The sequence below is a fragment of the Leopardus geoffroyi genome, chromosome E2 (assembly GCF_018350155.1).
Source record: "Leopardus geoffroyi isolate Oge1 chromosome E2, O.geoffroyi_Oge1_pat1.0, whole genome shotgun sequence".
Lineage (NCBI taxonomy): Eukaryota > Metazoa > Chordata > Mammalia > Carnivora > Felidae > Leopardus > Leopardus geoffroyi.
The window spans coordinates 61,468,939-61,489,783 of NC_059335.1; the positions used below are offsets into that span (position 1 = coordinate 61,468,939).

General features: G+C 59.4%; 1 protein-coding gene across 5 annotated transcripts; it reads left to right on the top strand.

The window, feature by feature from the left end:
• Positions 1-289: 289 nt before the first annotated feature.
• On the top strand, positions 290-20,545 carry DPEP1 (dipeptidase 1). Of its 5 annotated transcripts, none has more exons than XM_045440070.1 (11): positions 290-436; positions 13,879-14,083; positions 17,798-17,930; positions 18,171-18,303; positions 18,419-18,602; positions 18,768-18,837; positions 19,176-19,352; positions 19,456-19,540; positions 19,621-19,696; positions 19,956-20,091; positions 20,170-20,545. In XM_045440070.1, the coding sequence occupies exons 2-11, from the start codon at positions 13,980-13,982 to the stop codon at positions 20,335-20,337; spliced, it is 1,266 nt and encodes a 421-aa protein (XP_045296026.1). In that variant the 5' UTR covers positions 290-436; positions 13,879-13,979; the 3' UTR covers positions 20,338-20,545. The 5 variants fall into 5 exon arrangements, with proteins under 5 accessions (XP_045296026.1, XP_045296029.1, XP_045296028.1 ...); XM_045440073.1 differs by lacking the exon at positions 290-436 and adding an exon at positions 15,790-15,901 and having other exon boundaries at positions 13,824-14,083; XM_045440072.1 differs by lacking the exon at positions 290-436 and adding an exon at positions 15,790-15,888 and having other exon boundaries at positions 13,824-14,083.
• The last annotated feature ends 300 nt before the right edge of the window (positions 20,546-20,845 follow it).

Consider the following 20,845-nt stretch of genomic DNA (forward strand, 5'->3'; position numbering starts at 1 on the left):
CCATTGACAAGGGGCCCTCCAAGGGGGGGGGGGTGGCATTTAATGGCGTGTGTGTGACCCTGCCTTCCGTCCGCCCATCCGGTTCTCTCAGACCCGCTCTTTCCCCTCCCCTCCCCCACTCCTCCTTGCCCACGTTCAGAGACCCAGGGCCAACGGGGCATTTTCTCCATCCTGGGGAGAGGCCTGGGAAGGCAGGCAGGTGGCTGGAGTTGGAGCCTGGCCCAGCTGTGAGGTCCTGAGGAGGGGCTGGCCCGGGCCAGGAGAGCCCCTGGTGGGGACACACCTGCGTCCCCTAGGCCTCGGTGAGCAGGCTGGGGGTCAGTGGGGTGCCGCTGCCTGGGGGATTTCTGTCCAGAACTTCGTCCCTGCTCCTGGAGCCCAGTCTCAGCAGGACACAGCCAGGAGACGAGTGGCCTTGGAAACGGGATTCTAGAAGGTAGGAGAGCTGTGGTCAGCCCCGTCATTTGGAGACAGCAAACAGGCTCGCCTGACGTGTCTTTGAGTCAAGAGCCCCTCCGTATTGTTCTTAGGACGAGGTCCAGACCCACTGAGGCTGGCTAGGCTCCTGAGGTCCCTCCAGCCTGTGCCTTCCTACGTCTCCTCTGTGCCGCAAATGTTCCGACCTCACTACCTGCCCTTCAGGCTTCAATCGACTGGCTCCTTCCTCCAGGAAGTCTTCCTGTCCTGGGATTCTGCCTGGCGGAGAGCAGGGTCCCTGCCCTGCCCACTGCTGTCTCTCCACCAGGCGGAAAGGGCTTGCCGAATTAATGAAGGTGTGAATGAAAAGCAAAGCGGCCCTCAGAATGTTCTGCCCTCATGAGGCAGAACCAGACCTTCCTGCCACAGTAACTCCCAAAAGAGAGTCAAAATATGCTCAGGACATCTTCTTTGCATCTAATGTAGTCTGATTCTTTTGTCTTCCCTTTGGAAGCAAGGACATATTCTGGAGCATAGCAGCCCATGGTCCCCTGGCTTGAAGCTGAGGACCTGGGATGGGTGGGCTCTGAGCCCCCCCGCCAGGGACCCTGCCGGGCTGGTCACTGGGGCCTGCTCCTCCCACCTTGGCCCGGGCCGCCTCCCTCCTGAAGACCTAACACAGTCAGCAGTGAACGCTAAGGACAGCATGCCTTCCAGTCCCTTCGTGTCCCCTTGGAATTACTGTCTCAGTCAGTTCTACATCATGTGACGTCATGGTTTAAAGATTACTTATTTAATAAGGAGTCTATCACTTTTCCTTTTCTCAGTCTCCTCTTTCCTTGGACATCTCTGTCACAAATCCTGGGAGGGGGCAAAGTTGAACTCCCTGCGTATGAAGGGGAGAGGACCTCAGGGGCCTCCCTGAACATCTTAGGGAGAGAGGGACAGGCACAGTAGGAGCCAGGGTCCGGGGCTCAGGGCCGCGTGTGGGGACAGGTGGGTGTGAGCCGGGCCAGCAGGTGGGGCGAAACTGCCTGGTGCCCGGGGAGCTTGGAAGTGGCAACATTCATGTACGGTAGAGCTGTTTTCAGGGGGCGGAGGCTCACGTAACGCGTGGAGCCTCCCCTGGGATTCAGAATTGTCCCTGACCTGCGTCCCGCCCCAAGGAGGTAGCCGGTGCTTTGGTGTCATGGGCAGGAGGGAACGTTTGGTGCCCCTGACGTGCGGGTGTCTCCCAGACATGCCCCTGGGAGCACAGAGCCTCGGTCTCCTGTCTGTAGAAGGGCAGACTCACCGAAGGTCCTGATGGGTCCACATGACACATCCAAGTGTGGCACCCGCCAGGAACAGGGGCACAGGGATGGTTCCGGGAAGCCACAGAGAGTGGCCTCCGTGTAACCAGGGGCTCCCGGGCACTCGGGGGACAGGGCAGGCAGGGGCGGTCCGGGCCCCCTTCTCTCATGCTGTCCTGAGCGGTAACTCAAGGCTGCACTGCTCTGGAACCCTGTGTTCTGGGCACGTGTCCACCATGGCCCAGTTTCCAGAGCTGGGAAAGGGGGTTACCAGCCCCTGAGCGGCACTCCTGGGCCCCCGGGGTCTGCAGGGTGCTGACCCCACCCGGTCACCTCCTGGGCCACACCTGCAGGAGCCCACCCGGCCGACAGAGGACAACAGCAGAAGGTGGCAGTGGGGTGGTCAGGGACACCTGGGGCTCGTGCCTGAGGGGTGAGGGTGTGAGGGGGACTGAGCCTGAGCCCCTGGCCAGGACCCAGAGTGTCCGCCAGCCTCGGGTCAATCTTAGGGCTTTCAGCCCATTCCACAAACGGGACCCCGAGGTCCCCACACGTAGCGCTCAAGAGGGCCTGAGCGTTTCACACGCGTCTTCCTCAAATCTAGTGTCCCCGTGCCGGGCACGGTTTTCCCCACTTTATCGTCCAGGGGCCGAGGCCAGCAGGCCGCCCGCTCCGGCCGGGCTCAGTGACCCTGCTGGGAGGCGGAGCTATCCAGGGGATGACCAGGGCGGCCCTGTCACCGTCCTGGAACAAGGGGCTATGGATGTGGGGCCGCGCCCAGGACCGTCGGCCTCTCAGGACAGGGATCTGCCGGCCAAACAGCTGCTGAGGCGGCCTCACCCCTGCGGGAGGCGCCCTCGGCTAGGGCCTCCAGCCCCGTGGCGGTCCCGTACTGGGCTGGCCTCAGAATCGAGGACCCAGCAACCCTGGACCCGGCACGGCGCGCAGCCTTGAAAGTTACCCACAGGTGTCTCCTACCCTCAAACGCGCCAAGCCCAGCGGCCACCTGAAGACACCTGAACGTCCTTTATGGGGAACTCCGTCCGGCACCTGGTGGCGTGGCCACAGGCGGCTCAGAGCCCACGCGGGGACAGCTGGCATTTACAGGCTTGAACAGCGTTTGCGATCTGCCGACCCCACTCCTCTGTCCTCATTAACTGTCCTCCTATACTCTCCTTCCAGAAGCTGAGGACACGGCAGAGAGGGTGAACACAACCGGGTGGGCTGGAGCCTCGGGGAGGCCCAGAGGACACGCAGCCCTCCTCCACCTTCCCCGGAGGAGAGCCGTGCTCCGCCCACCCCCCCCCCCCCCCAGACCACTTACCGGCGGGCCCTCCCAGCTCTGCCCTCGGCTCGGATCCCTATCTCTGTCAGAGCCCCCTCCTCGGTCCAGATCCCCCCCCTCCCGCCCAGACCCCAGGCCTCATCACCGAGACGCGTTTCTCTTAAGTCTGGTATGAACCCTCCACATGGTGCCTGACTAGGGCTGCTCCCGTTCAGAGACAGGTGACTGTGGCACAGGAGGGTCCCACAGCCAGGGCAGAGGGCGGGCCGGAGCAAGGGAGCAGGGGGCTGTGCCTGCTACTGTGTCCCTGCCTCGGGCTGCTGGGACCCAGCGTGGGCCCAGCTGCGTGGCCCCTGCCCTGTGGGGTCGGGACAACTTGCTGCCCGCCAGAGGGAGTCCTCCAGCCCAGCCTCAGAGTTCTGAATCCGCTCGGTGAAGGCATCCCCCAGCTAGCCCAGGCCCTACGCAGATCTTCCCGATTTCGAAAGTCCCCAAGCTCTGCCAGAGGACATTCTGATTCACGATTGTTTTTGATCCTCTGATAGCTGGGAATGTGGGGGAGATCACCCTCCCCCGGCGACACGCACGGATACCAGGGCCCCCAGCCTCTGGGCAGGCGAGGGCCAACCCTGTTCCTGTAACTGGGCACAGAAGGTCCCTCTGGACCCCGGGGAATGAGGACACTGGGCAGAGGCTAGGGGGCAGGGACAAAGTATCCGGGTGGGAATCCCCAGTCGGGGTGAGCTTGGTGGGAGGGTTCTGGGTGCCCTCCGAGCCTCCAGCCCCCAGCACCCTCCCGACGGTCCTCCCACCTGACGTCGACACCTTGCCTGACAGCACCCCCACATCACTGTCTGGGGGACCCTGCTTCCTCGTCACTCAATGCAGGGCTGCCTGCCTGGGCCCAGGGGTGGGGGTGGGTGGCCAAACGCGCACGCCTGACCGAGGCCTCATGTAGAAACTACAACCAGCTGACATGTGTAAGACATTAAGCCCCTGGGTCCTGCTCTCGTGGAGTGGTGCATTGCGGAGGCCCCCGGGGGAATTTGTTTTTGAAGAGGTGGCTTTTTATGTGAGAGGGAAGCTGGGTGGAGAGCTCGAGGGAGGGAGGGACGAACTTGAGTAAAACAGAGCTGGAAGCGGCAAGCAAGCAGCCGAGACAGACGCGCCGTCCTGTCCACGGTGAGTCCCGGGAGCCTGGGAACTGGGCTGGGGCCAGGGTTCTAAGGGGTCCAGGAGACTTGTCTCCTTCCACCGCCGGAGGGCCACCTGGTTGGGGTGCATTCCCTAGGGGGTGCCTGCTGTATGCCCAGTGAGGCCTCTGAGCCCGACCTGGGGAGAGGCAGACAAGTTCAGCCACACCTGAGACATGGGCACACTGGGAGTGGGGGACGGGAAGGGCCCAACGGGCTGGGGGCCGGGGTTCCTGGGGAAGAGGAGGGGAAGAGGAGCAGGGGACCCGGTGCCAGCAGGGGGACAAGAACGTCACTTTGGCGGTGCGAGAGGTGGTGAGACAAGGCCAGAGCCCCCTTCCCAGCTGAGGCTAAGGGGCAGGACCTCGTAGGAGCGTCTTGGGGGAAGCCCCTGAGGGAGGGACCCAATTCTGTGTGGACGGTGGGTCGCGAGGCCCAGAACAGTGGGGGCAGCCCGCAGGGTCTTGTGGTCTCCCCGGGGGGGAGTAGGGGACGAGACAGGACCAGGAGGGCTGTGGCAAAGCCACCAGCCCGAAGACAACTCCCGAGGGCGGGCAGACACAGGTGTCGTCTGTGAGGAGACTGGGGAGTGAGGCTTTGGGGGGCACAGAGGTCAGTGTGGTGGCCTCGTAGCTGGGCCTGGGAGGCTGAGGGGCTTGAGGACGCCCCGATCCAGGGTAGCCTGGGACAATGGCTGGAGCTGCCCTTGTACCCCAAGCTCTCCCGGGGACGTGTCACCTGCTCCGTCCTCTCTCCGAGCTGATTGGGGGCCACTGCATACCGGGCTCCAGGGGTGGCCACGGGCTGAGGGCGGTGCCGCGTGCGCTGAGGCGAGCGTGGGGGCCAGGTGGCACACAGCGACTCAAAGACCGGCCTGCGCTGCGCATGCGGGTGCATCATCACGGACACGTGCCGACGTCCGGGCGTGAGTGGGCTTCTGTCCAGTGCTTGCGTGTGTGTCCGTACGTGCACACGCCTGGGTAGCCGAGTGTCTGCTGACCACGTGAGTGCGCTCCAGGTCCGCAGGTGCGGCCGTAGGATGAGTCCAAGCATTCTCGCCCCTGCGGTTCGTGCACGAGCGTGTGGGTCACGTGTCCATTTGTGCGGACGCAGTGACGTCTCGATGTGGATGGGGTCTGCGCGAGTTTGCTACGAGTGCTGTGTGTGGGCGATCGGACACGGTGTTCGCATGCGCGTGAGGGGCGTGTGTCTCTAGCTGTGCGTGTGTACGTGGGATGAGTCGGGCTGTTTTTCCCGTATGCGTGTGTGGGTGTGAATGCACACGCACACGGCGGGTGCGTGGCAGGCTGCGTTCTGCGTGTCGGTGCGTGCGTTCCTCTGCTTGCTCACGCGCCACGGCCTGTGTGTCCATGCGGGATGGTGGGTCACGGGTCTTGGGACCTCCGTGCTGCTGCGAGCTACCTCCCTTGGAAGGTTGGAGGCGTGAGCGCGGGAGAAACTCTGGTGGGGGGCTCTCTTGGGACCCCACATCATGATGCTGTTTTGCTGGAAGAGTCTTTGGTGAGCTTCAGCTGATAATTCATTCCCCGGTGCTTCTGAGGGGACCTGATGCCTCTAGCGCTCGTGGCCCCCTGGGTGTCTGGGCAGGCGGCTTGCAAGGAGGTTCTGCCAACCCGCTGGGCCCTGACGGTGACCGGGAAGGCTGTAGCACCACCAGTGTGACCGCCCTGTGGCTCAGGCTGGGACTCAACAACACTGTTCCCTTGCCACGTGTTTATTTTCACTGCATTCTTTCTTTTCTTTTTCTTCTTCTTTTTTATTTATTTATTTTTTTAATTTTTAACGTTTATTTATTTTTGAGACAGAGAGAGACAGAGCATGAACGGGGGAGGGTCAGAGAGAAGGAGACACAGAATCTGAAAACAGGCTCCAGGCTCTGAGCCATCAGCCCAGAGCCCGACGCGGGGCTCGAACTCACGGACCGCGAGATCATGACCTGAGCTGAAGTCGGCCGCTTAACCGACTGAGCCACACAGGCGCCCCTTTTTCTTCTTTTTTAAATTTAATTAATTAATTAATTAATTAACTTACATCCAAGTTAGCATCTAGTGCAACAGTGATTTCAGGAGTAGATTCCTTAGTGCCCTTACCCATTTAGCCCATCCCCCCCCCACACCCCCTCCAGTAACCCTCTGTTTGTTCTCCATATTTATGAGTCTCTTCTGTTTTGTTCCCCTCCCTGTTTTTATTTTATTTTCATTTCCCTTCCCTTATGTTCATCTGTTCTGTGTCTTAAAGTTCTCGTATGAGTGAAGTCCTAGGCTATCTCTCTTTCTCTGACTAATTTCACTTGGCATAATACCCTCCAGTTCCATCCACGTAGTTGCAAATGGCAAGATTTCATTCTTTTTGATTACCGAGTGATACTCCATTGTATATGTAAACCACATCTTCTTTATCCATTCATCCATCGATGGACACCTGGGCTCTTTCCATACTTTGGCTATTGTCGATAGTGCTGCTATAAACATTGGGGTGCACGTGCCCCTTCGAAACAGCATACCTGTATCCCTTGGATAGATTCCTAGTAGTGAGATTGCTGGGTCCTAGGGTAGTTCTATTTTTAGTTTTTTGAGGAACCTCCAGACTGTTTTCCAGAGCGGCTGCACCAGCTTGCATTCCCACTAACAATGCAAAAGAGTTCCTCTTTCTCCACATCCTCGCCAACATCTGTTGTTGCCTGAGTCGTTAATGTGAGCCATTCTGACAGGTGTCAGGTGGTAGCTCATTGTGGTTTTCATTTGTCTTTCCCTGATGATGAGTGATGTTGAGCATTTTTTCATGTGTCTGTTGGCCATCTGGATGTCTTCCTTGGAGAAGTGTCTATTCATGTCTTTTGCCCATTTCTTCACTGGATTATTGTTTCACTGGAGTATTGTTTTTTGAGTGTTGAGTTTGATAAGTTCTCTATAGATTTTGGATACTAAACCTTTATCTGATATGTCGTTTGCAAATATCTTCTCCATTCCGTCAGTTGCCTTTCAGTTTTGCTGATTGTATCCTTTGCTGTGCAGAAGCTTTTTATTTTGATGAGGTCCCAGTAGTTCATTTTTGCTTTTGTTTCCCTTGCCTCCAGAGACGTGTTGAGTAAGAAGTTGCTGCAGCTGAGGTCAGAGAGGTTTTTGCCTGTTTTCTCCTCGAGGATTGTGATGGCTTCCTGTCTTACATTGAGGTCTTTCGTCCGTTTTGAGTTTATTTTTGTGTCTGGTGTAAGAAAGTGGTCCAGGTTCATTCTCCTGCCTGTCGCCGTCCAGTTTTCCCAGCACCGTTTGCTGAAGAGACTGTCTTTATTCCATGGATGTTCTTTCCTGCTTCATCAAAGATGAGTTGGCCATACGTTTGTGGGTCCATTTCTGGGTTCTCTATTCTGCTCCGTTGATCTGAGTGTCTGTGCTTGTGCCAGCACCATACTGTCCTGATGATTACAGCTTTGTAATACAGCTCGAAGTCTGGGATTGTGATGCCTCCTGCTTTGGTTTTCTTTTTCAAGGTCGCTTTGGCTATTCGGGGCCTTTTCTGGTTCCATACAAATTTTAGGATTGTCTGTTCCAGCTCTGGGAAGAGTGCTGGTGTTATTTTGATAGGCATTGCGTTGACTGTGTCAGTTGTTTTGGGTATCACTGCGTTCCTTCTGTTTATGGCAAGTGGTGCTAACTTCCCAACTAATAACACTTTGCCCTTTACTTAAATAAGAAATGGAACGATTCAAAGCAAACTACTGGGCAGGGCTTCAGGCAAGGATTGGGAGGAGTCTGCTTCTTTGGGAAGTGGCCCCGTGGCCCTTTCCGTGGCCAGGAGGAGAGGAGCATCTGAGAGGGGGCGTCAGGGCGGCCTCCCCGGGGACCAGCTGGCAAGAGCCCTGTCCTTGGCTTCTACCCCACTGGTTGAGGACCAGCCACACCAGCCCCACGTCGTCTGGGTGAGACCAAGATGTGAATGGGCACAAGAGGCTTCTCTCTACTACAGGGAAGCAGTCCTGGGGCACAGATAACATGGCCGTCGTGAAGGGGAAAACGGAAGGCAGGCTGCTTCACAAGGGCCCGTGAGGTTGGGACCGTGCGCCCTCATTCCACAGACAAGAAAACCAAAGTCCTGGTCACGGGGAAATGGCCAGCGTGTCAGCTCTCTGCTGCTGCGTAACAAATTATCCCAAAACTTGGCAGTGAGTGCACAGGGCTCATGTCCACATCACCGTTTCCTGCGGGCTGGGGCTTCCTCAGGTCAGGGGGGCCAGACGCCAGCCGGGAGGTGCTGCTCGGATGACCGGAAGGCTGGTGCCTGGCCGTCGGCTGACACCGCGCTGGCCCTGTTGACAAGAGCAGCCAGGCCAGGTTTCCGGAGGACTGTCCCAGGAGACAGAGCCAGGGAGGAGCAGAGAAGTGACACCTCCCACCTTCTAGCGGCTGGTAGGTCAAGCCAGTCACCTCTCCACAGACGGGCCAGCGTCGCACGGTGAGGAGAGCCTGTGGGCCACGAGGCAATGGTGCAGCCGTCTCTGGAAAATGCAGTCTGCCACGGCCAGGGGTTCGAACCCAGGACTGTCTGTTTCTGAAGTGTGTGCTGTTCACAAAGCCCTGACCTCCCTCCTCACAGTGAACCTTAAAAACGAATGGCCTGGGCCAGGCCAGCCCCTGGCTCTGCCTGAACCACTACAACATGACGATGAGAAAGACGGCCGCAGGCGCCTGCCTGGCTCAGTCGGTCGGGCTTCCGACTCTGGCTGGAGCCCTGATTCGTGGTCTCGCAGTTCAGGAGTTTGAGCCCCGCTTCAGATCCTCTGCCCCCCTCTTTCTCTGCCCCTCCCCACTCGTTCTCACTCACTCTCTCTCTCTCTCAAAATCAAAACAGACGTAAAAATAAAATAAATAAAAGTTACAAAAAGATGGGTGCCATGTGCAGCAACCAGGCCAAGTGGAGGCGACTGGGATGAAAAGCAAACACTGAGGAGGCTTTGTGGTACCACGCCAGCGTCCTCCAGGCCACAGTGGGAGGCTGAGACGCACATCCCCTGTTCTGGCGCATTCGGGTTGAGAACAGAACTTGCGACATCAGAGAATGGAAAGCATCCATCAGCACTCAGATTTCAACACATTTCCGGGATTGAAAACAGGCTGGAAGAGGCCATCTATGAAGCAGAGAAGGGAGACCCGTCGGGAATATTTGTGGAGGGGGCTGCAGGGGCGGGAGGGGGACAGCCCACCCAGGAGAAACCAGAAGGGAACTCGGCTCTGACGCTGCAGGGGTGGACGTGACAAGGGAGCTGTTCACATGGATGCACGGATCCTACAGCCAGGTGGAAAACACCAGAACACCAGGAGGGCCTCCCTTAACATTTTCGTCTGTCTGGAAATCGGAGCTGCATTACAAGTGCCCAAGTCGAGTTCTGGCGTTAAGGGGTCCCCTGTGTGACGTGACCCTCTCTCGTGCTCATTTCATGCCAAATCTGAAGCCAGGAGGCTGTCTGGGTACACACAGCACACCCAGCTTTGCTGTCACTGCCTTCTTCAATGTGAAGTGACGAAGACGGCCAGTGGTTAAGGGAAGTGTGCAAACGCAACACGAGGTCCGGATAAAGTACGGGAAAAAACGAGTTCAGAAGAAACAAGCGATCGTCTGGTAAACAGATGAAAACAGAACCCCCGATATCAGACATTATTTCCGTAACAAAAACAGAGTGCCGAGGGGAAAACATCAACCACAGACCACTCTTGGGAGATTAAATCTATGATCCCTGAAAGAAAACATTGCAAGTGCTGAAAGTCAAAATTGAGGAAATCTCTTAGCACACAGAGTAAAAGCACAAGAAAACCTAAAACGAGACACAAAGGATGAACACAGGAGATCCGGCATCTGGTGGAGAGCAGGGCCAGGAGAGAGGAGAGAGAGTAAGTGGGAGAGAAGAAATGGTGCCCTGTGATACAGGCAGAAAGAGACTTCCAATCGGTAAACCTGAGGGTTGAGCTAGTTGAATGAAAAATAGAGCCTCAAATTAAGGCACGCCATGGAAAAATTGCAGAACCCCAGGACGAAGACGTGACTCACGAAGATTGTGGAGAAAAGGCAACATGTCCTCTCCCCAGCAAGACCCGGGGCTCTGACCAACACTGGATGCCCCATCAACAACACAGTGCGGACACCTTCAAGCTCCAAGGGAAAATGGTTTACAGCTCAGTGGTACATGTCCAGCAAAACTGCTGACCATGTGCAAACCCCCGGGGACTCTAATCTGGACTTCCCACACACCCACTACTAAGGAATGATTTGAGGACCCGCTCTAATAAAGTAAGAACATAAACCCAAAAGGAGGCAGACTCGTAGTGTAGAAATTAAGTGGAAACCATCAATCCAAAGCTAGGGGCTGTAGGTATGAGGCACAGAGCTTAGAAGATAGAGAATATGATTAACAGCGCCCAGTGGAATGAAAAAAAAAAAAAAAAATAAAAGCAACCAGAAACTCCAGGTGAACAATAAAACCATATGGAACGAGCAAGCTGAATTGGGAGCTGAGAACGCCTTGATCCGCCGGGTGCGCTGGGAGCTCTACACGTTAGCGCTTCCAACAGGACTGGAATGACTTCTGTTTCACAGAGATACTGAGGCTGAGGGCTCTGAGCAGCTCGCACAAGGCTTGCTGCCTTGTCCCCCACAGCGTGTGAGTCAAAGCAATGATGCACACCCGAACCCGGGCCCCCAGAAGGTTTGCCCTCAGGCTCAGTGCCACTCGTGCTCAGTGTGATGCTGTGAACTCTTAGGACAAGGCTGCACGGGTCCTCCCACCTGGTGCATCCCGGTGGCCTTGAGTCCTCTCCTCTGGGCAGCACCTAAGTGCCGTCACACCCACAGCTCAGCTCCTGGAAAGCTGTCCTCTGTCCTGAGCCAATAGAATGTGAATGTTCCCTGAGACTAGAGGCAGGTGGGACTGTGTTGGAGCTGGGGGCAAACGGAAAAGTCAGAATTCGGGCCCTGCCTGCATTTAAAAGTTTATATTTTGTCCAGCATGGATTTTTTTTTTTTGCACAAATTTTTATTTTTAGAAATATTGCATGAAAATATTATTGACCTCGATGGCTCAAGTTTTTGTGCCCCCCCCCCCCCCACTTTGAAATTTGCATGTGAAGCTAATGCCTGGCTCTCCTCACACTCCACCAGCCCTGTGCGACCTGGGTACCTGGGAGAACCAGGGACCAATGGGAGAGAACCAAACTTGTGAGGGGAAAGAGGAAGTCAAGGTGTGATGTGCAAAGCTGGGAAAAGAGGAACAGCCACGTAGCCCACCTTTCCGGGGTGATGGGGTACACCTCCCACCGCGGGGTGGGATGAGGGTATGTTAAGACCTTTTCTGTTGGGCTTTTAAACTAATAAAGTATTACAAAGGGTTGACCAGAGAATTTAATGATAATAATAATAATAATAATAATAAATAACGTAAACGAATCCTGAACTTGAAGATGGAGAGAAGGTCAAAATCCAGGGTCAGGCAGGTTTCGAAGGACAGACACATGGAGCTGTGTGGCAACGGATGAAGGGTTAGAGAAGAACTCACAGCCGCCAGACTGTGTGTGTCCAAAGGAATCTGACCTGCCGTGGCTGCCGTGGCTGCCGTGCTGGAAAGTGGTCGTGAGAAGCCCCTGAGCGAATTCACCGGGATGCAAGTGTTCCTGGGGCATGGCCCAAGAAAGTACTGTAGACGAGCCAGAGATAAGTTAGAATAAATATCTCAAGACAGGAGCAAATACAGCGCACAGGAAACTGGATCCAGGGGAAGATGTAGTTACATAGTTACATTTAAATCAAGGGCTCAGCCCCCGGCTGGCTGTAACCTCCTGGGAAGGACTTCTCTGTTGAAGGAGAAATACTGATTTAAATACAACTGTTACACATATCACCGCTAGCAAAGTAGTGAGACTCCCGGAGACAGGGAATTGAAATACCCTGAAAATTTTGGCTAAAGCAAGAAACAGGGGAGGAGCCTCGAGATGGGACAAGAAACAGTGGGCCCAGCACCACCACCATCATTATTCTGGCTTGAATGATCACGTGGAAAGACAGCGTGTTCAGACGAGGCTGAGAAATCAAATACAGTTACACGTTCTGAGGACCCAACTCCGAAACAAAACGGATAAGAAAAAAAAAAAGTTAAACAGAAATAGAAAAATCGGGGGCAGGCAAAAAATAAGAGCAGGGAACGGGTTCCGGGAGAGATCCCGGGAAAAGGGACCCCGTGGAGAGGGCGGCCCGCCGGTGTAAGCAGACCAGAGCCCCGCCCACGGAAGCGTCCAGGCCCCGAGGAGACAGGTCGGGAGGTTGGAGGTGAGTGGACACAAGTGGCTGTGCAGAAGACGGCCAAGGGCAAGCAGGTGCGTGCCAGCCACTTCCGCGGAGACTCCTGGTTCCAGCTGGCCCCAGGGCTTCGTCACCCTCCCCAGCGCCTCTCCCCAGCGCCCGCGGTCTGCTTAGAGCCTGTGGCCGGAGTGGGGGGTGGGTGAGGGTCACCCTGGTGGGATGGGGATCCTGGCGGAGAAAGTCTCGCATGGGGTCTGGGGCCAGTGGCACAGAGGAGGTCCCTGGGTCCCTGCTCCTCCTCTCAAGGGGTGCGGAGGAGCTGGAGCAGACCAGGGCTGCTACCCTCAGCACCGTGCGCCCCGCAGCCTTTCGTGCTGCCCTTTCAACAGGAGACACAGGCTGGGCCCAGGCACGGACACCCAGCTAATGGGCAGAGCCGGGGCTGGGACGTGACCTCCCTCCTCAGGCTGGTGGAAGGATCCATTCTTGGGGGGGGGGGCACAGGGGGGGCTCCGCAGGGCAGGTCTGCATGAGGCTCCAGCACCGTCCAGGTGCAGAGGCATCAGGGAGCCTGCTGAGGGGATGGGGTCCAAGGGCCCCCACCCCCAGGCTTGCCCACCTGCCCTCCTGAGCCTCCCTGCCTCACCCACACCTCTCAGCAGCCTTCCTGGCCTGGCTCTCTCCCAGCCCGGGTGCCCACTGGAACCCTGGACGCTGGCCCAGCCCTGGGACCAGGATCCATGGGTTCCAGCAAAGACATCAGGAGCCTTGAGTGCCCAGGAAGCCTGGAGAGCCACCTCCGTGCTAAGGAAATGCTGACCCTCCGGATTTCTGACCCGCCGAGTCCAGCCTGCTCGGCCAGAAGCCTGCAGCCAGAGTGTGGGTGGCTGGACAGCCAGACGGTGGCAGGGCCAGGAGCCAGGGCCCGACCCCCAGCAGTGGGTGGTATGATGGGAGCATCCTGGGGGGCTGCATTCCGTCTTCCATGATGATGTAAGACTGTTTTTACAGGCAAACATTCCAAGAGGCAAATCTGAATGATGTTTCAGTTCTTGTTTGCAGATCTTAGACAGGCCGCCAGGTCCTGAGTTTGCAGAGGGAATAAGACAGTACTACTAATGCAGGCTGAGACCTTACCCAGGGTCGCCCCTCCCAGGCCTGCCCTTTCACCCTGGCTCTGCTCCCCTGGGGTCAGCAGCCTCCTACTATGCCTGTGCCTGGCCCAGACAGCAACGCCCGGCCCACAGGGTCCAGGACCTCCCATCCTCCACCCCCCTCCCGAGGGAGTGCTGGTTACTGATTGAACCCTGGAATGAATCTTAAATGGGACACCTCCTGGCAATAATCACCAGGACCAAAGGCCTCCGTTCTCTCTTCTGGCTCGCAGACCAGCTCCTTCTAGCCTTGGCTGGACTCCACACCCAAGCCGGCCAGGCGAGGCCAGACGTGCCAGAGCAGTGCTCGAAGCGGGTCCCTGGTCGCTGTGTCATGAGGACCAGCTGGTGGCTCTGGACCCTGGTGGCCGTCTGCACTGGAGACCAGTTCCGGGATGAGGCTGAGAGAATCATGCGGGGCACACCTGTCATTGACGGGTAAGTGGCCACTGGGGACGGGACGGGGGGTCCGGGGCCGGAGGGGCTAGGAGCTCATGTGACCCTGGCACTGACATTGCCTTATCTTTTCTGGGGCTCAGTTTCTTCAACCACAACATGGCTTTTGCCTTTGCTGGCCTCAGCTTATTCGTGGGGTTTCTTAGGGCCCCCCTAAAGCTTCAGCAGATGATGGTCTGTAGGGAATGGAGCAGTTAAAAGGCCCCTGTGGCCCTCAGCAGCTCCTGGGGTGCCCTACAAGCTGACCCCCTGCACCCTGGGTGCCAGCTCCCAGCTCAGAGTGGGTGCTGGGGATAGAGGAGGTTGGGGCCTGGCCCAGGGCACGCCTCGAACTAACCATGTAGCCCAAGGAGCCATATTCCCTCCCTGGGCCTTAGTTTCTCCTGGGAGGCCCCTCCTTAACCCTCCTCCAAGACCTTTCTCATTCCTCTCCCTCTCCTGCATCCACCTTGGGGAGACCTCCTCAGGCACAGGGTCCCCGGGTCACCTCTGTGCTGTGTGCCCAGCTTGACCTGACTTGCCTGTCCGCTGACCCACCCACCCCCACAGAGGGAGACCCCTTTCTAGCCAAGACCCTGGTGACACCTTGTAGTTTTGTCTCTAATGCACAGCCAAGCTGGCAGGGCCTGTCTCCTCCGGTGCCCGGTGCGTCTGCCCTCCTCCCTTGCCCCCATCTCCACCTCTGCTGGGTCATCCGGTGAGCCTCTGGCTGTCCTTCCTTCCACCAGCGGAGGTCTGGTCTCAGAGCCGCAGCCAGAGGGAGTCTGGGAGACAGAAGTACCAGCTCCCGTCCCCTGGCTCAAACTCCCCACCTGTCACGGCTCCCACTGAGCTCAGAGTATTGTCTCAGTCCTGCAATGGACCCCAAGACCCTTCACTGTCTTCCCCAGCCATCCCCACACTCCCGGGTGCCCCAGGCAGGCTCGTGCTGTCCCTGCCGGTCCCCATGTCCACGCTGCCTCCCTCAGCTCCTCCCGGGCTTTGCTCTGGGCTACCTCTCCCGGCCCCCGTGTGAAATGCCACCTGGGCACACACACCCCTGCTGCTCCCGCTTCCTTTCCTGTCCCATTTCCAACATAGCAGCAGGGAGCAAGGACCCCGTTCCCTGGGCACTCAGTCTGAAGGGCCGTGTGGCACACACACACACACCCTTGGGCGCTGGAAGTGTTAGGGGAGCACCTGTCTGTGCCTGTCTGGCGCCCAGTAAGTGCGTGATAAATGTTGCGGTCGTGACTATTTGGCAGACGCCTCTGGGCTTTGTTGGACAAAATAGTCTGCAAGAAAAGCAGAGAAAATGGGGTGTGTCCTTATACGGGAAGCCCAGGGAGCTGTGGCAGCCCTAGAGAAGGGAGGGGCCGCCAGCCCTTCCCCATCCGCCCCTGGTTCCTCCCCCGTACCTCCTTCCTGGCCCCGGGGTCCCCTCGTACACACTCAAGGGGAGTGAGGCAAAGAGAGGTCTGCCGAGAGGCTGCTGCCCTGGGCTCCCACCCCGGATGGAGCCCCTGCTGTCTGGTAGAAGATGCCAACAGTATGAGCCCGGGAAGGTGCTCCTTCATTCTGAGGACCCACCGGGGTGGGGGTGGGGCAGCTGGGCACAGAGAGCGGGGTGCAAGGTCAGGTGCTGGGGGTTGGGAGGACCGCAGGAGGGGTAAGTGGCTCCAAGAGCCTCGACAGCCCGGAATTCTCAGGGAGCTGGGATCTGGGAATCGGGATTGTCCCAAGAGCCAGACAGTGAAGTGTAGGTGACAGGACCCAAACCGACGCTGTGACATTAGCTCCTCTTGCAGGTAAGAGACTCAGGTAAGTGGTTTCAACAAGAGAAGGAGCCCCAGGGAGTCCTGGCTGTTCCACAGTGTGACACAGCGGCCATCATTCCCACCTCAGGCTTCAAAGTGGCCGCTGCAGCCCCGGCCTTTACGTCTGCATGCCAGCCAGCACGAAGGAGGAAGGGACATAGAAAGGGCAAAGGGTGAGCGAGTCAAGGAGAGCTTTTGGGAGCTGTCAAAGGGCAGAACTTAGTCACATGGCCACACCCAGCAGTAAAGGGACACGAAGTCGCTTTATTTCAAATGGCCAGGTTTCCTGCTAAAAACGGGCGGTTCTGTTACCAAGAACAGGACGGAGAGTGGGTAGCGGGCCTCCAGCAGTCGCTCCTACAATAGCTGGCTGTCATTCAAGTGCTTGGAATGGTCGCCTCCCCCCTTGGAGTAGGAGCAGGGTCCTCTGACCACTGGGGGTGCTGCCCAGGCCACACAGATAAGGAGGGTGGATCCAGGCTCCAGAAGGGCATTGTTGGTCGCAGGGCAAATGCGACCTCTGTTCCCCACTCCGGGCTCCGGCGAAGGCAGGAGGGGAGGACGCTGGAGCAAAGTGCCCCTCCCTCCTGGTGGGTTCCTGGCTGCCGGCTGGAGGCTGGGGCGTCCTTAGGCCGGGAGGAACGTCCCCTCCAGGGACCCTGCCCAGTGCTGCCCAGAGGCACGGACACTCTGGGCTCACCTACACGTGCCCCCGCTCAGTCAGCAAAGGCGTTCTGACCACCAGCCCACACTCGACCACGTCAAAACACAGCTGTGGCGGTGGCCCTCGAGAGAGCTGGGGGGCTTCCAGAGTCTGGAGCCAGCTTGCTTTGGAAAGGCTCACCCCAGGACGGCTGGCCGAGGAGGTCCAGTCTCTGAGCCAAGTACCAAAGCGTCCCCATGTTACAGGTGGAAAAACTGAGGCCAGAGAGGCAGGAGCCAGGATTGGGGATGGGAACTGGATGGGGGTTGAGGACAGAGCTGGGGGAGGGGTCTCGAAAGCAGAAGCGGCCCCTCAAACAGAGCAGTGGCCCCTGGGATGGGGCTGGGAGCGGGAGTGGGGTGGGGGGGAGAGGGTGGGTGAGGCTCCAGGCCCCTCGCCCTCGCTGGTGCATCAGGGATCCCGCGGGGGCTCTCCACGGGTGTCCCGTATTCCAGGCTTGGCTGACCCAAGTGCAGATTCCACCTCGCAGGTCTGAGACTTGCCATTTCCCCGTCCCCTGCTTCTTCCATGTGTGAACTTAGGGGGTGCTGGCAGCCCAGAGGTCTCTCCCCCTCGAGGCTGCTCCTGGCTCCTGGGTCCAGGGCTGAATCTGCCCAGCCCTGTGGATTCTTGCCTTTGCAGCCCAGACCGGCCCCTGCCATTCGCCTCCTCCTCCCCTCTCCTCCTTCTCTCCCTCCATAGGAGCACAGAAGGATGGGCAGAGCTGTCACAGAGGCCCGGTGCCCCAAGAGGATGGGGTGTGTGTTGGGGGGGGGGGTGCCAGACAGGCCACACCCCCATTTCCCTGCCCCCCTCCCTGCAAGGGGAGGATTTCAAGACTCCCCCGCCCGGCTGCCCGTGTCAACCAGCACTATTCATGGAGGTGGTTTGAACCCTGCCCGTTCCCCAGGACGATTCTGGAGACAAACATCTGCCCTTGCCTCTTGGGCAGCGGAAGGCCCTTGGAGGGACCACCTCCCAGAGGCTCTCTCCGCTCACAGTCACCCGGCCTGGGTGTGGGGCACAGTCGAGCAACTCACCTGGGCGTAGGCGTGCTCGGATCACGAGCAATCCGCCAGCCCTGTGGCCGGCTCTAATTCCCAGCCTGTGAGGGAGTCCGGAGGCCCCCGGCCTGAGTGGCCACCCTGACTCGGCCCTGGCCCTTTCTCCCGCCCCCACCCCCACCCCCACCCCCAGGCACAATGACCTGCCCTGGAGGCTGCTGACCATGTTCAACAACCAGCTTCAGAGCGAGAGGGCCAACCTGACGAGCCTTGCCAACACACACACCAACATCCCCAAGCTGAGGGCTGGTTTTGTTGGGGGCCAGGTATGGCTCAGCCCGGCCCCACGCTCGCTCACGCTGGCGTCCACCCATCTCCCTCCCCACCGCGTCCTGGCCAGGGTGCAGGCGTGCCCGGGGCGGTGTCCCTCCTTGGGGCCACAAGTCTTTGGAAGGAGTCGCTGGTGGCCACCAGGGCCGTCCCAGGGCTCCCGGGGCAGGAGGGAAGCGTGTGTGGCGTGGGGCCGGGGGCCAGCGGTCCTAGCCGCCCTCCCCCGCGGCCCCTAGTTCTGGTCTGCGTACACGCCCTGCGACACCCAGAACAAGGATGCCGTGAAGAGGACCCTAGAGCAGATCGACATCATCCAGCGCATGTGCCAGATGTATCCGGAGACCTTTGCGTGTGTCACCAACAGCGCAGGTGGGTCCCGGTCCGGCCCGCCTTCCTGAGCCCCTGCCGCTGCCCGCCCCAGCCCCGGGCAGGGTGGCTAGGGCCGCCCGGGTGTGCCTTACGTCGAAGCTCCCCAGACGCCCAGGTGCCCGACGCCCTCAGCCAGCTCTCCTCACAGGCATCCGGCAGGCCTTCCGGGAGGGGAGGGTGGCCAGCCTTGTCGGCGTGGAGGGCGGCCACTCCATAGACAGCAGCCTGGGCGTCCTGCGGACACTCTACCGCCTGGGCATGCGGTACCTGACCCTCACCCACAGCTGCAATACGCCGTGGTAGGTGACCCCGGGGAGGCCGCCAGGCCGCGCGGGAGGGGGAGGGCCGCGGGGCAGGGCCGATCCCTAGCCCTGCTCTCCCCCGGCTCCGTCCCCCCCGTCCGAGCGCCCTGGATCCGGGTGGGCCACGACCATCTCTGGCACAGCTGCTCTCCGCTCTCCCAGGGCTGACAACTGGCTGGTGGACACGGGAGAGGACAAGGCTGAGAGCCAAGGCCTGTCACGCTTTGGCCAGGTAAGGCGGTGGGGGGTGGGGAAGGGGGGGCGTCAGGCAAGGACCACAGCCACCCTCAGAGAAGTGACCCAGGACGCAGTTTCTCGCCTCTCAGGACCTGTCTCGTCACCTATAAACTGGAGCCCCAGGGCCATCCCAGGGTGGGTACCCGCTGGAGCAGCTGGGCATCTTCCAGCCACTGAAGAGTCCACGGACGCCTGGCCAGCGAGGGGACCCTTCCCAAATGTCCCGCCCGCCATGCCGGGACTCGTGGGGTGGGGGGGGGGGGGGCTGCGGTGAACCCCGGGTGTGCAGACACAGTGCAGCCTTCCCGACCCCTGAGCCCTGTGTCGGCGCAGAGCGTGGTGAAGGAGATGAACCGCCTGGGGGTCATCATCGACCTGGCCCACGTGTCCGTGGCCACCATGAAGGCCGCCCTACGCCTGTCCGTGGCTCCCGTCATCTTCAGCCACTCCTCGGCCTACAGCCTGTGCCAGCACCGGCGCAACGTGCCCGACGACGTGCTCCGGCTGGTGGTGAGGGGCTGCGGGCCGGCCCTCCCTCCCTGCCCCTCCCCGCGGTGGTCCCCGAGTGCCCCACCTCCTCCCGTGCCCACAGCTCCACTGTTCTCCCGGGCAGAACCAGACGGGCGGCCTGGTGATGGTTAATTTCTACAACGACTACGTTTCCTGCAGACAGGAAGCCACCCTGTCCCAAGTAGCAGGTTGGTGCGTGTGAGTGGCCACGGCGGCTGGGCGGGGGAGGGCCACTCCCGGGACCCACACCCGCTGCCTTCCTCGGTAGACCACCTGGACCACATCAAGAAGGTGGCAGGAGCTGGAGCCGTGGGCTTTGGTGGGGACTTTGATGGTGTTTCAAGGTAAGGGGCAAGGCCTACATCCTGTGGCTGACCTGGGAAGGTCACACCACGTCCCCCACCCCACCCCACCCCACCCCCGCCCAAACATGTCATGAGGGTCTGAAGCTCGGACGGGCCCAGCACGTCTGGGTCTGAAGGCCACTGCACTGGACCCCCCGATGCCCTGGGGTGGGGGCCACAGGGGGTCGTGGGGAGGTGGACAGGCCCGAGGCCCTGACCCCTGGGACGCAGGGCCTGGTTCTCTCTGCCCTCACCTCAGGCTCCCCGTGGGGCTTGAGGATGTGTCCAAGTACCCAGACCTGGTGGCTGAGCTACTCAGGAGGCGGTGGACAGAGGAGGAGGTCAGGGGCGCCCTGGCCAACAACCTGCTCAGGGTCTTTGAGGCAGTGGAACAGGTAAGGAGAGGCCGGTGCACCCGCCCGCCCTTCTCTGCCGGAAGGCGGGCAGGCGGCCCAAGCAGTGTCTGTCCCCAGGTGAGCGATCACACACAGAGTCCTGAAGAGGAGCCCATCCCGGCGGGCCAGCTGCAGGCTTCCTGCAGGACGATGTACGGCTACTCAGAGGCCCCCAGCCTCCACCGGCAGCCAGGGGCCCTGCTGGCCTCCCTCACCACCATCCTCCTGGGCCTGGGCCTTCTGTGATGCCCTGGGGCCCGGACCTCTAGGGTCCTCCTCCGGCCCCGGGGAGATGGTGGCATCAGGGCAGGGAGAGTCCGGCTCCCCAGGCACGAGGCCCGGCCTCTCCTGAGCAGGCACCGGGGCTCAGCTGAGGGCAGGAAGCTGTGGACAGTTCCCGACACAGACACACAGTCTGGACACCCTTAATAAAGGCAACAACCCTTCCGAGCTATGAGGCTGTGTGTTCTCAGCATCCCAGTCCTTGCGGGGGTGGGGAGGGGGGCTCCTGAGCACCCAGGGCAAATTTTGTCAAGATGGTCCCAGGCTAGACCCCCAGACTCAGGCGTGCCTGGGTCCTCCCGAAAGAGATTTGCATGGACATTGCTGAAGTCTAAAAACACGCGGTCTGGGCTTCAGTCCCCCCCCCCCCCCCCCCCCCCCCCCCCCCACCATATGAACACGCACACTCATGTATACCTGCGTGCCCCACACCATTACGCACACACACGTGTGACCACATCCCTGCCGCCTA

Coding starts and splice junctions, on each gene's coding strand:
- DPEP1 (XM_045440070.1), top strand. CDS start 13,980: ATGAGGACCAGCTGGTGGCTCTGGACCCTGGTGGCCGTCTGCACTGGA. Junction 14,084..17,797: donor GGCACACCTGTCATTGACGG/GTAAGTGGCCAC, acceptor CCCCACCCCCAG/GCACAATGACCTGCCCTGGA. Junction 17,931..18,170: donor CTGGTTTTGTTGGGGGCCAG/GTATGGCTCAGC, acceptor CGCGGCCCCTAG/TTCTGGTCTGCGTACACGCC.